The sequence below is a fragment of the Coptis chinensis genome, chromosome 7 (assembly GCF_015680905.1).
Source record: "Coptis chinensis isolate HL-2020 chromosome 7, ASM1568090v1, whole genome shotgun sequence".
NCBI classification, from domain to species: Eukaryota; Viridiplantae; Streptophyta; class Magnoliopsida; order Ranunculales; family Ranunculaceae; genus Coptis; species Coptis chinensis.
Genome location: NC_141462.1, coordinates 41,493,940 through 41,508,792, shown reverse-complemented (window position 1 = coordinate 41,508,792; position 14,853 = coordinate 41,493,940). Strand labels below are relative to the sequence as shown.

Genomic DNA, 14,853 nt, shown 5'->3' with positions numbered 1-14,853 from the left:
GGAGGAAGAATGTGAGCCCAATAGTTTTCAGGACCCCTTAATGGATGTAGAGGAAGGAGAGATCGATTAGTTGAGGTCCTCCAATCGCCAATGGCAGTTAGGAAAAAGATTTTCAGAAAACTGGTTTGGTACTTTCATATTTCGGCAAAGGCATGCTTTCCTCAGCAGCTTGAAATTGTCAGACTATTGCAGTAACCAGTCTGGAGAAAGTTTATTTATCATAATTGCCGTCAGGTCGGATTGGAATGGCTATTGGCTTTGGATTGACAGAGTGTAGTGCTTACCAGAAGAAATATAACCCTTTTTTCTTTTACCAATTGTTTGCTTTGAAATATTTATTTCTACATTCTATACGGGATCTCTATTTGTGGAAGGAAAAAGTTGGACGATAGGCACTATGCATGCTTTCGATATGTGACTGTTAGAGGAAAGTAATGTAAAGATGGTCTTTGTGAGCCCATTTTAATACCTGTAGTTATAAGGAAGTAGAAGCCGAAGTTACTTGAAGTTCCAATATAATTCATTGTTCTAACAACCATTAGAACATACCTCGATCGGCTCGACCTCACGAAGTTCAAATTTTCTTTGAACAAGAAACTATATTATTAAATGTTCAAATCCTAACATCTTTGCATGTTCTTTTCGATTTCAGCTCATTGTTGTCGCTTTCATCGCAATGACTATCTTCCTAACGTCTCGAGATGAAACATAACATGGTAAATGGATGGAGGAATTTATATGGGTGCCATTTTTTTTTGCAATTGTCCTTTGTTATGCTTAATGCCTTTAGTGATTTCCTTGAGTTGGATTTTGGACAATTGTTTTATAAGTTACAAGGCTTGGATCTTTTATTTATCTTAAGTGATTGTAAATCATCAAAACTCATATCTATTTTTTGCTGATTTGTGTGCTTCATATTGGTCTTTTTAACTACAAATAAGAACTACACGTAGTTTTCATTATCTATTACCCAGTGAACTTTCCTCCAATTTTGTTTTTCTGATAAAACCGACAACAACTAGAACATGAGCAAGACGGCCATGTACAGTGGCAGCACTTTGGGTTCCACTTAAAACAAGAGCAAGATAGACAAGTACAGTGGCAGCATGCTCGAGTATGCTTAGAGTAAGAGCAGGATAGCTGCAAAAAACCCTTTATCAAGTTTAATCACAATACTATGCATGCGGGGGAATCGAATCAACCCGAACTTATAATAGGCGTAGTGGGGGTGTAAACAATTTGGTTTTTTTTATGAACAGGGAAAAGTCTACAGGGGACAGTTGGAAGTCCATTTTATATAGCCCCTGAGGTATTAAATTTGGGGCTACAACCAAGCCGGCGATGTCGGAGTCTTTGGGGTTATTCTTTACATTCTTCTCAATGGGATGCCACCATTTTGGGGAAGACTAAGTTGAGGATTTTCGATTCTATCAAGGCCGCCAATTTGCAGTTTCCATCCGATCACATATCTGCATCCGCCAAGGACTTGATCACTGGAATGCTCATCTTGATCCCACCCAACGCCTCATTGCTTCAAAAGTTCTAGGTATGTCATGTATTAACGCCTATTACGATGTAGTATATCGTTATAGTGGATTCATATCTTAGATTCTGAAATTCTACTTTGGATTCCAAGAGAATTGAACTTGCTTACCTGTATTTAGTTTTTCACCTCTTGCACGAAGTATTCAAATGAATATCTATCTGTAAGAACTTCACTTGGACTATAGTGAATTAGTGATTGTTTGATTGACCTTCATTTTGGTATCTTCTCTCCTATGTGTTAGGCGGATTGGTCCTTTATTTAGTCATTTTTAATCAATACTAAAGAATATACTTCTTTATATATATATATATATTACGAAAAAAATGGAGAAAAAAACTAAGATAGATGTCTCCCACTTAGAATGGAAACCTGCCTAAAAAACCCACGACTGTTCCCAAAAAAAAAAAAAAGAAAAAAGAAAAACCCACGACTAAAATGAAAAACAACCCTTGAGATTCTCTGATGAGTACATAGTCATGAGCAATCAGGAGAAAAAAAGAGATGAAACAATGAATCGTCAGAAAAAAAAAAAAGCAAAAAAGAGAAACAACATCTAATAGAGAATCTTTTTTTTTTTTTTTTTTTTTTAAAGAATTCACAGCAAACAAAACACTCTAAAACCCACCGCACCTCTTTCAAAAACCCAAACAACACTTCAACTTCCCATCCCATCACATTTCATCCCCGTGACTGTTGATAAGTGCAACATTTCTGATGTGAGACTCCTGTGCATGATATTCAAGGTCTTCACTTATGAGAGAAAAAATCCTGCTGTTCAAGAAAAGTTTTCACTTGGTAGAAAGGTAAGCCTCTCATAACACAACTAGATTGATTTTAATTATTAGTTATGTTTGAAGCTTAGGGCATTGGTATTTCTTAGAAGAAAAACTAGCTGATTGGAGAATTTTGTGTTTTGAAGAACAAACATCTAACTCCAAAGAACTGATTCAATTATACTGGAATTAACTCTTTCGTTTGTTACCACATACAAATAAAAACACGCATTTTGCGGGCTACGGAGTATTCAAATGAATTTTTGAGCCCTATATACGCATTTTTACTACAAAAACAAGCAGTCAAGTACTGATTCTAATTTTACCTAAAGAAAATGTATGTTTGGTTTTGATAGACTTCCAATATCAAGTATATATCCTCATTAATTCCGAATTTAATAGATACAAATCTAACATGAAATTTTTTTAGTTCGACCATTGTTGATTGGCTCTTTTTTTGCCCAATTATTTTATGGCCTTTTAAAGTTACTGATTTCAAACCGGCAATTTTCCATCCTGAACTATGAGCTGCTAGCAAGACTTAAGGATTTGAACTGTGGTAAACGTTACTTCACTTGGTTCTTTTTTTCCTGATACGCCTGGTGTATTTTTCCTTCTTTACCAGAATAATGATAGAGATTGAATGTCCAAGTGTTTGACCGAGGATGCAAAGAGATACATAGATGATTTCCTTTCAAATGTTGAAGACACAGACCTTATATTGCATTATGGGGAAAGTGAACGATAACCATGTAGATACTCTGTAGCTCAATAGAACTTTTCATATATCCCAAACTTACACCACAGTCATATAGAGACTGAGGTTGTGACATTGTAGTGTAACACATTCAGGAAACCAATCTTTATATATATATAATAGCAGTCCCTTTTGTTGGTCTGTGAGGGTGTCCACGTAGGCAAATTTTAAGTACCCTTTTTACTCACGCGAAATCAGGACGAGTGTATTTTTTTATTGGCTCAAGCAGAATCCCGGATAAAAAGCTGCCTATTTTGACAAAAAAAGAAAAAAAGAAATATTACGAGAAAAGCTAAACCCCAAGAAAAACCCCAAACTCTCTCTCAAACTCAAAAAAGAAAAAAAAAATCATCGAACTCAAAAGACCTTTGCGAATTGATTCCCCACTCTGACTGTAACAGTTCTTATGCTCTAGAAAATCCCCAATTTTCTTCTACTTCAGTCTTAAGGTATCACTTCTTTTCCAAGTTCATTGATTTTTTTTGTAACACAACATGCATGAAAAAAATCACGAGTATTTTAGGCTTCATCCTATATGCATTAATCATTTTCCTCACTTCTTTGTTGTTGCATTACACAGGCAATGGAGATGGTTTTTGTTATTGTATTATTAGGATTACTAAGTGTAGGTAGAGTAGAATGTCGTGCAACCATTAATATAAACTCAGGTGAGTACCTAGCGATGGGTTGTCAAAAGGACAGTTGACTGGATATGGAGGAGTTGGGGATGGAAAGACCTCAAATACAGAGGCTTTTAAAAAAGCAATAGCTGATCTCAAAGAAGTTTAGTTCAGGATGGTGGGGCTCAACTTATTGTTCCTCCAGGAAAATGGCTTACTGGAAGCTTCAATCTCACCAGCCATTTCACACTTTATCTCCAAAAGGATGTTGTTATTCTTGCGTCTCAGGTGTGATTCATTTTTACAATTTGCAATGTTAATTTAAATGTTATATGGTAATTCATGTATGTATAGATAATACCTATGTTATTTTGGTAGGACTTTAGTTAAAATGAGAAGGGAAAAGAAGAACATTGATTTATCTTATCAATTGCCTTTCTACCCATTTCTTCTGAGAGAATTTGTTTGGTCAGTCACCTTTCTATGCCAAACTTCGTATATATAACATGTGCGTTATATATGAACCTTAACAAAAAGAAGTATTTTTTTTGGATCAATGGGTTTTAAATGGGATCTTGATCGTAATTAATTGGGACTATTACTTCCTATTTAGTTTATCTTTTTTATTAGCAGTTTTTTTTCCTCCTGATTTGAATACCATTGATAACCAAGCAGTTTTCCTCGAAATGAAATGGCAACGAGAAATTGATTATATCGAACGTGATCCACTTGGTTTCTCTCTGCCCCCGTATTGGGGGTTCTCTGGCTCCTCCAATGGTTTATTTAGCATCTTTGTCATTCTTCAAGGAAGCACTATGTTTGTAACCCCATCCTCAATCAATGGTATTCTGCCACCCCCCCCCCCATGGGACTTGCTTTCAATGGCTTAACACCACACTATAAGGTGGTATGCTTCTCTTTTGATTCCTAAGGTCTTCTGATCTGAAATTCTGAACATGTTTTTGATCTTCAAGTAAGCTATTCAACGACATAAAGCAAATTGAAGGCAAGTTTTCCCTCACGTTAGTAACCCATTACCATTTTAAGCACTAGCTACCGAATTCTTCAGACAATTGATGGTTGAATGTGGTCTGTCCATCTCTCGCAATCTCTGGAAAATAAGTATGTCTAACTTATTCACTAACAAGCAACAGAGTACGTGCAACCAAGTTAGTAATACTACTTACATGTTTATATAAGGGACCTTTATATATATAATAGTAAGGTCTATTTTAGAATCAAGTTATTTTCTTAGTACATAGATTAGACTATCAAAGTTTAGAGTATTTAGAGTATAACACAAACCAAAGAGAGTGTGCCACCTGGAATACAACCTAAGAAACTGGAACCATTGGTAAACTACTCTGAAAACCCATCCTCCCCCTTAGCCACTGCCATCACCGTGTATATAATAGCAGTCCCTTTTCCTTTTCTATGAGAGTGTCCACGTAGGCAAATTTTAAGTACCCACTTTACTCACGCGAAATCAGGAGAGGGAAAACTACTCACAGGAAATAAGGAGAGAAAAAAGAAATTATACCCCGCAAATAAGATTCTAAACCCCACGAGTCCCCCAAAACCTTCTTTCTCCGCCTCCTTCCCTAGGAACAAAAACGCTAAATGCATATTTAATCACCCTGTTTATGGTGATGCCTATACCATGAACATCCCGGAACTAGCAGGTGCATTTATCCACGATGCCAAACATGGGTGGTTGGTAATGTCACAGCCTAAGCTTTTAGATGAGAAACAAACTACTATATATAAGAGAGCAGTTGACAAGAACTATCACTTAAAGATGAAAGCTTCAAAATTTATCTTTAGCGAAATAAGTTAGAAATTCCCCATCATGCCATTTATTGCAAGGTTAGCAAACTTCTTATTAATTTTGTGGTAGAGTTATTCTTGATGTGTTTTGATTTTTGTATTCTTTTCCTTGACCAAGGTTTTGCAATTTCCAATCAGGGCTTTGGAAGAGAAGCGAGCTCGCTTGGGATTGGTTGAATGTGTGAACCATGACCTTTTGCAGCCATATCCTGTTCTTCAAGAGAAACCTGGTAAGCGTGAAAAGATAGATTGAGGTGATGGCATGAAAAGATAGATTGAGGTGATAAGCATGGTTACGCACAACTATTATACATTTCAAACACACTTGAAGCTTTTTGTGTCTTCTTCGAGGGTGACTTTGTTGCCCATATAAAATTCAGTGTTGTTAATGCCAAATGGGTCGGATCAGATTACATCTCATGCTCTGCAGGAGTTACTGACCCACTAAGACAATGATGAATGACCCGTAAATCAAGGCAAGGCCATCTCTGGGGACAAAGATCAAGAAGAAAGGTGGTGGCAAGAAGAAGAAGGTGAGATAAAACTCTAAACCTTTCAAAGAACTGAAATTTCTAGCATTCAAAAGAGCTAGCAGTGTTTCCTTGATCCACTCCACCAAATTTAGGATATAATTCTGGTGGAAATGGATAAAGGGATAATTGTGTAGCTTTTCATCATGTTCAGCCTATGAATTCTCATAATTTTTTGCATCAGTCAAGTCCCAATAACAATTTCAAAAAGTGTTTGTGTGGCAGGTAAGAAGGGTGACAAGGCTAACGAGACTGCTGACACTATCCATGTTTTATAGGGTTAACATTGTAGGTTCATAGAACACTTTGTTAGACTTGAGTGGAGCACATTACCTCTACCAGTGTTACATTCAAGGATCAATTAATTTCATTTTTGGTAATGCAAGATCACGCTATGAGGTAAGGTCCCAAACCTTCATATGACTGAAAAATTTAAATGCATATCTCATATCTCAGTGTTGTATTATCCCAAATCCTTTTCCAATGCTCATCATCAATGTTGGTAATGGTTTTAGGTTTATCCGACAATGCAAGTGGATAGATATAGTTGAAATGGGTAAGAAGTATGGAGAATATTAAGCATTAATTACTGTGACAATGGCTATTGGATGCTTCTTACACGAACAATTCAAGCAATTAGTTAATTGTTTATCGATAACGAGATCGAAACCGGTTAGTAAAGAATGCACATCACTCCTGTAAAGTGAGTTTTTTATTTAAATTTCTTATCGGTATTTGTATATCTATACAAGAGGTTATTCAACTTCGATTTATTTTTTACTATGCCTTGGAATGATTTCTTTAGGTATTACAGAAGTTGGAAACCTACCATTACCAAATATTTTTATACAAAAAACATATTATTTTAACACCAAATCGTTTGATTTATGGTGTCTAGGTCTAGGAAAGTATGGCGTCATTATTATATATTATTGAATTGGTTTCCACGTTACATGTTAGCCTGAGGTGGCACCATTGGACTCTTCTCTTTTAACTGAATGTTGGTTTTAATGCCTAAGCATCACAAGTAGTTTTATTGAGTACTTGCACGATTTACTTGAGAAATCAGCAATTTTAGGACATTATGAACAATTTTTTTTTTTTGTATTTCGTTCTTATGTAAGTGAGGCTTGAGAAGAGGTGTTAAAGTTGTTCATAAGTACATGGGAATTTCTGCAAATTAGTGCATAGACGCCGCTTTTAAATGCTTAGCACTCTAACTTAAATCATTCATTTTGAATAGATTTAATGCCTTTTGTGATTTCCTTGAGTTGGAGTTTGGACAATTGTTTGATAAGTTACAAGGCTTGGATCTTTTATTTATCTTAAGTGATTGTAAATCATCAAAACTCATATCCATTTTTGCTGATTTGTGTGCTTCATATTGGTCTTTTTAACTACAAATAAGAACTACACGTAGTTTTCATTATCTATTACCCAGTGAACTTTCCTCCAGTTTTGTTTTTTTGATAAGACCGACAACAACTAGAACATGAGCAAGATGGCCATGTACAGTGGCAACACTTTGGGTTCCACTTAAAACAAGAGCAAGATAGACAAGTACAGTGGCACGCTCGAGTATGCTTAGAGTAAGAGCAGGATAGCCATGTACAGTAGGAGCGCATGCTCGGCAAGAACTAGAACAATTCTGGATTGCCGTGAACGCCTCTCCTTTCGGCAAAACACAAAGGTATTTTCCTCTTGGTTGAAGCTCTGTTGGAGTTAGACCAACTTTAAAACTATGTTGGAGTTAGACCGACTTGGTTGAAGCTTTGATAGATCACCTAATGTAGCTAGCTGCAAAAAACCCTTTAGCATAGCTCACGTTATATCGAGTTTAAACGCAATACTATGCAAGCGGGGGAATTGAATCAACCCGAACTTATAATAGGCGTAGTGGGGGTGTAAACAATTTGGTTTTTATGAACAGGGGAAAAGTCTACAGGGGACGGTTGAAGTCCATTTTATATAGCCCCGAGGTATTAGTGGGGGCTACAAACCAAGCTGCTGATGTCCTGAGTCTTTGGGGTTATTCTTTACATTCTTCTCAGTGGGATGCCACCATTTTGGGGGAAGACTAAGTTGAGGATTTTTTATTCTATCAGGGCTGCCAATTTGCAGTTTCCATCTGATCACATATCTGCATCCGCCAAGGACTTGATCACTGGAATGCTCTGTACTGATCCTACCCAACGTCTCACTGCTTCGAAAGTTCTAGGTATGTCATGTCTTAACTGCCTATTACGATGTAGTATCTGTTATAGTGGATTCATATCTTAGATTCTGAAATTCTACTTTGGATTCCAAGAGAATTGAACTTGCTTACCTGTATTTAGTTTTTCACCTCTTGCACGAAGTAATCAAATGAATATCTATCTGTAAGAACTTCACTTGGACTATAGTGAATTAGTGATTGTTTGATTGACCTTCATTTTGGTATCTTCTCTCCTATGTGTTAGGCCGATTGGTCCTTTATTTAGTCATTTTTAATCAATACTAAAAAATATACTTTGTCTTCCTATACTAAAAAATAGACGAACAAATTAAAGAGAAACAACCAATTACTACGGTATAAGACAATTTGACATATTATTAGTTCGAACTTATATTTCCATTGGTTTTGTGTTTTTAAACATAGTGTTTGCTTCTTGGATTATCAAGTTCTTATACACTTGCGTTTTCAGTATCACATTTTTTTATTCATAGACCGTTTAATTTTATTCTGTTGTCAATGATGATATTGTAGCGAGGATTGAGGACCGTATTTCTGGGTGGATTTTTCTTCCTAAAGGTATTGTGCTTTTGTCAGTCTCTTCAGATTCTAGGCCTCAATTTCATTTTGTTATATCGTTGTTGCCTTTGATCGTGTACATGTACATATGAAAAGATGTTTGTATACTTTACAGAGAATAGTGAGGCTGTGCAAATTATGCATTATGTTCATGAAGATACTAGAGAGTGTCTTGATTACTATGGCGATAAAGCTAGACTGGGATTTGACGAGTCATTGATGGCAACAGTAGTGTTGTATCTATCAAATGTCTCTCATGGTGGCGAGACTCTCTTCCGTAAACCAGAGGTATGTGATTGGAAGGATATTCCTCAACACTACTATTTACTTATTGGCTATTATTCCAATTATAATTTCTGAATGGCACAATCTGTATATTCTGCTGTCAGTCTAAAAACAGCCAACTGAAGGAAGATACATGGTCTGAGTGTGCAAGGACAGGTTATGTCGTCAAACCACTTAAAGGGAATGCTCTTCTCGATGTGCCACTAAATACTTCTACCTAAAGGCTATTGACAGAATGAAGATCTCATTGAAATCAGATAGGGACGAATGCACTGATGAAGAAGATAGTTGTCCAGATTGGGCTGCCTAAGGAGAATGCAATAGGAATCCCATATACATGATAGGTACTCCTCATTATTACGGAACCTTTCTTCTGCGTCCAAAACCTTTGTCTCATGTTTTTAAGAGTGAACTTTTTTTTGTAATTGCACTATTAGTAAATTAAGTATTTATTTGCCTTCTATCACAGACCACATTCCACATTTGTCTATGATGGTTTTCAAATATTAAACCATGAAGAGGAGTACCTGATTATCATGCTCATTCTTTCGAAACCCATATCAGACTTATTGAATATCTGATTTCCTATTTCTGTTTGTTTGTGTGATTGCCCTCATTAGTTTGGAACGTGGATACCAATTATTATTATGCTCTTCGAAAGAACGATGCTAGAGACAACTAAAGAATTTGGAAGGTCAACTTGCCTTATGAGTGGAGAGTTTTCCTATGGCAATTCAAGGCTAGAGTTGTGTCTATAACAGACCGCTTTACTTCTCATAGCTATCATCGATAATGCTTGCTACTGAGAAATTCAGAAGGTACATTCGTCATTTCAACCACTATTTATGGATATTAAAGAGATTTGTAGTCAATCAAGAGAGTTAACATTAACTATTTTATTCTAATCTCCTTCTTAAGCATCTTCTATTTTTCTGCCTTTGCTGATGATGGCAAGGTAACACTTTGCTTTGTCCTCCACTCCTCCCTAATAAGCCATTTGGTTTTTCCCTTTTTATTGACACACTGGGTGAGAGGCTATATGAAGGGTGCGACCAGGCTTACATCCTCAAATTCAATAGGGAGACAACCATCTGTAGACTGCCCAGTGAACCACAATTGTTAGAAGGGAAAATTGCTGCAGATTAGAAGATTGTAGCAGTTGTAAGAGGTGTCATTGTTGATAGTACTTACACGTCAATAGGGGTATTACAAAAAAAGAGGAGAAAAAATGAGAAAAACTTACCAAGAGAAAAACTGCTTCAACTCAAAATGGAAGCCCAACAAAACCCACGACTAAAAACTTAAAAACTAAAAAAACCCTACTTATTCAAACCTGCATTTAAACTCTATTATCTCAAATCCAAACCCCGCAAGCTAATTGATTCCTCACCTGAAATCAAAACTCTATTCATTGTTGATCAACACAATACGTACGTTTCTGATCATTTAAAGAGTAATTTTTATTTTTTTAGGTCTTTGTACGGGTTTTCTTTATATGAAAATTGCCATTCTAAAATTTTGTTTGTATGGGTTTTCTTTATATGAAAGTACACTTCTGAATTCATTTTTTTATTACATTCGGGTGTATTTGGGGCTTTCTAGCTTCCCATCTTCTCATTGCTCGGTGTTTGAGAATATCTCGGCAACACTATTTATTTTGATGGATTTTAGAAAATGGTTGTTAGGATATTGTCATTATTGTTGAGAGTCATAGTTTGTTTGATCTGTAACAGGTCTAATATTCTTCTCCAATACTATCGATGTTTATCATTTGAAATTTGGTTATACTGCTACGTTGTTTAATTTACCGTTTTACGACTGGCGAGAATAGTTGATGAACACGGACGGAAATTTATTTCAGGCAATATTCTTACAAATCATGGAATCCTATGGGATCTTATACAAGGAGGACTGGAGCATGCTCAAATATCATAGGAAGCTTAAACTCATTCGACGTGGAATCCTATGGGATCTTATAGAAAGGTGTTGTTCCTCTGGCAGCAGTAGTGTGTAGCAAATATTAAAGCATGAGAATCGAAATATGTCGATTGCAGTTTTTTGGTTGAAAATGTAATATGACTTTAGAAACTTTTGTTGCAAGTCTTCAGGATTGCATATTTTTTTTGGTCAGTTGAACAAAGAATTGTCTATCTAATGGTGATCATATTGTAATGCTTCTTATTTCAAAGTCTTAAGGTTCTGAGTCATTCTACTTATTATGTAAATTCGATTTTGAAAATTAGCGATATTGGACCATCATAGATAATACGTACAAACATTTTCCACGCTATTTCATTAATTAAAAAGGTAATGGCCTTCATCCTCCTATTCCACTCACAGGTATTTGCATTTTATTTATTTTACTCTGCAGTACGACATACTTCACACATTGCAGTCAAGTTTTCAGAGTTCCTGAAAAATTGATAGGCGTTCTAGAAAGGAGTTGGAGAATGAGTTCAAGTTTTTGAACAATGGTGATGCAGGAATTCTTAGCATTTTTTCGATAACCTAGAGTGCATATTTATCTCGCGGATCGGGCTTTATCAAATCTTATTCATTAGGCAAGGAAGTAGAGTAAATGCGAGATCAAGAACACTAAGATTGAATGAAGCATTATTAAATAAGCAGAACTAGGATCAACAAATATAGATAGCATAATAAAGCCATTGGCCGAGTACATAACTCATTGTTAATGTGTAAATTAGCATTTAAAATTTTTATGTCCACTCAAAATTTGACATGACTGATCATCTGGAAGTATTCTTCCCACTTTAGCATCCATATTCCATAATATTAAGATACAAAGAAAAAATATCCGAAATTATAGAAGAACCATACCATGAAGGACAACCGTATCATCGCGAAATAAACAGGTAGAAGATGATATCAACCAAAACTATAAATCATATATAGAAACAACCATTCATATAATTTCAAACAACAGGAGGTAGCCAGAACATATCTACACAACTCCAATTTAAGATGGGAGTTCTCCTGATCAGAATGCATTACTAGCCTAGACAGTCTTTCCAATTCAAGCTCTTCTCTTGGGAAAAATCCTCTCTTACCAGGTAAATAAGAAACAACCTTTGATCCAAATGAGAAGTTTCCCTTCCAAAATTTAAACCTTGAAATGTGTAAGAGCAGAGTTCCCATCAAGTCCTTTTGTATCGTAGTATGCAACAAAGTCTTTCAATGTAGTTTCTCTATAGATTGCAGGATTCTCTTGCGATAATAACTCTTTGATTGGCCCATACGCTTTTGTTAATGGACCAAGATTTGTGAAGAAACAAGCCTTGAGATACCCTTGGACCTATATGATTCGCCAACACTCTCAGGCTCAACACTAACTTAACTTATCATTGGATATAAGCTGCAAGATTCAGGAGAAACAAGTTTAGAAGACAAGTAAATTAATTTTGTGGAAATGCACGCACCTATAGAAGTTCAATGTGCTATGGTCTTGCTGCGAGAAGGTCTCCAATATTAACTACTAGAGCTCCAGGGTCCCAATTAATTATGTTTCTTTGAAGAGTTTTAATTTAGTTTCCTAATCTATACACAATTTGAAGAGTCTTAATTTAGTTTTCTAATTTATTATGATAAATATTACAGACACAAATTAGGAGAAAAAAACTGCGAGCAATTCTTGAACTTCTAAGTATCCCATATTATCGAGTTATTTCTACAAGTCTTCTTTCAGCGAGTTCTCTTAGCAACTTCACATTAAACAGCCTTATCTCTTTCACACCAACATGATTTTGAGTTCTTACTAGGTAGCTATGTCTACAAGAAAGCGATGGTCACCAACAACGATGCACCTTCAGATACTTGAAAGTGCATTTAATCAAAAAAGATTATATTATACTAAGGAAGAAATCAAACTTTTGCAACTCAACTATCAATACATGGTCAAATTTCGGAAGATAACATAAATAATTGGTTCAAGAATCATCGAATTAAATTCAGAAAAGATCAACACGGTTCAAATCATAATGACAATACCTCTATTCCAGACATAAAAAGATCTACTATTGAATATCCCATAAGTATAAGTCTTTTCTTTAAAAAAAAAAAAAATTATTAATGGACAAGTAACCAAATAATCCTTTCTTCTTCCATTATAATATTGTTTAATTTTGTCAACAGATGCTACATCCACTCAACATTAACTTGATGGTTTTTTTTTCCTTCACAGCCGTTTCCTAATGAACTTGGTAAGACATTCTTCATTGTTTTACTTGGCTTTGAGTTGTACTTAACATGTTTTATTCTTATACGATGGATGGACCGATCAAATAATGAAAAAGCCAAAAATAGTCGATATATAAAGAAGACGATATTGAGTAATAGAGAAATCCAACCAGTTGAAACTCATGGTTATGTTAATTGTGATGGTGAAACAAGCGATGACAACCATTATTCCCGAAAAATTCACCTATATCAACCGGACGGTGTTGGAGAAAGTGACGATGACTACGATTCTCAAATCAGGGAATGATTCAAAAGTAGAAGATGAAAACGATACAAATGACCATATGGAAGTTGAAGTTTCCCATGAGAAACCAAGTGAAGTTTTGCATGAAAGTTAGTATTATATTAGTTATATTATTAGTTATAGTTTTTAATATTATTTTATTTTTTATATTATTAGTTATAGTTTTTAATATTCATTTTAATTCAGGGAGTTGTTTCCAACCATTGGATTTTGGAGAACCAACATCGGTGTGTCCTTACTGTGATGCCATTGTTTAGTATGAAGAAAGGAATGACCGAACGAAAAATCCTAAAAATCCAAAGTTCTCTATATGTTGCTTCTCAGTGTCTACTTGGAATATTTTAGAAAAATAGATTAATGTGGGAACCTCTGACGTCCATGACAGTAGCCTTATCTTTTATCATAACAATTTGGTGAAGTACAAACTGTTGAGATATTTGTTTATGGTGAACACTATCTTATCGTCAACACACTCTATACTGCAATATGTATTTGCAACTCAGGTATCTGCAGCTACAATTTTTATATGGTTGACTGGTAGTTTTGGTCTTATTTTTATGATAACTGAGCGTGTTTTACTACATGTTTGTTGTTTGTTTGTCATCATCATTGCTGACATTTAGGCATCAAGTTCATGGCCCGTATTGACATTGGCGATCCTTAATAAAAGTATGGGAAGAATGTACTAGATTTTTCCCCTTTTTCTACTTTGGATAACTCACTCCAAAGTCTGTGTGTGTGCCTATTTAAAAGTTTGTGTATTCTATCATATTGGATACAGGGAACACATTCCTATTTCATAATCTGCATTTAGCAATTTAGAGCGATTTTTTTTATAAAATGAATAGTAAAAAAAATACCTTAAGTAGAAAGTATTCTTGAAAAAAATACTCTTGATTACCTTAGTATAACAAGTTATTGCCGTTAGATAATCTTTTTTTCAAGAAAGCTTCTTCTCCCTTTTGTTTTATGTACTCAAGGCCCCCGCTTTACTTTGAGCCTTCTCTCGCAAAAGTTAGATGTTTCATCGAGATAAAATTAATGTTTCAAGTATAATAATTACAAAGTCCAACCCATAAAACTTTTGTCAATTGGGACCAACTATACCAACAAATCCATAAAGCTTCTCAGGATATAAGTAAATGTTTATAAAGCATCAAACGATGCTTAATTACTTATATATCCATTATAGCAGTCAACAAGAACAACATTTAAGCCAGACACCC

At 35.3% G+C, this 14,853-nt stretch overlaps 1 protein-coding gene and 1 long non-coding RNA gene across 2 annotated transcripts; both read left to right on the top strand.

The window, feature by feature from the left end:
- The first annotated feature begins 5,880 nt into the window (after positions 1 to 5,880).
- LOC147487582 (uncharacterized) lies at positions 5,881 to 6,749 on the top strand. Its single transcript, XR_015201864.1, has 3 exons — positions 5,881 to 6,056; positions 6,279 to 6,452; positions 6,569 to 6,749. It is a non-coding gene; the product is annotated as an uncharacterized LOC147487582 (long non-coding RNA).
- A 603-nt stretch (positions 6,750 to 7,352) lies between these two features.
- Positions 7,353 to 11,147, top strand: LOC147487581 (putative prolyl 4-hydroxylase 6). The gene is made up of 7 exons (XM_086572242.1): positions 7,353 to 7,743; positions 7,984 to 8,271; positions 8,800 to 8,844; positions 8,960 to 9,132; positions 9,234 to 9,473; positions 9,750 to 9,947; positions 10,991 to 11,147. The coding sequence occupies exons 2-5, from the start codon at positions 8,109 to 8,111 to the stop codon at positions 9,348 to 9,350; spliced, it is 498 nt and encodes a 165-aa protein (XP_086428368.1). The 5' UTR covers positions 7,353 to 7,743; positions 7,984 to 8,108; the 3' UTR covers positions 9,351 to 9,473; positions 9,750 to 9,947; positions 10,991 to 11,147.
- Positions 11,148 to 14,853: the final 3,706 nt, after the last annotated feature.

Coding starts and splice junctions, on each gene's coding strand:
- LOC147487581 (XM_086572242.1), top strand. CDS start 8,109: ATGCCACCATTTTGGGGGAAGACTAAGTTGAGGATTTTTTATTCTATC. Junction 8,272..8,799: donor CACTGCTTCGAAAGTTCTAG/GTATGTCATGTC, acceptor ATGATATTGTAG/CGAGGATTGAGGACCGTATT. Junction 8,845..8,959: donor GTGGATTTTTCTTCCTAAAG/GTATTGTGCTTT, acceptor TATACTTTACAG/AGAATAGTGAGGCTGTGCAA.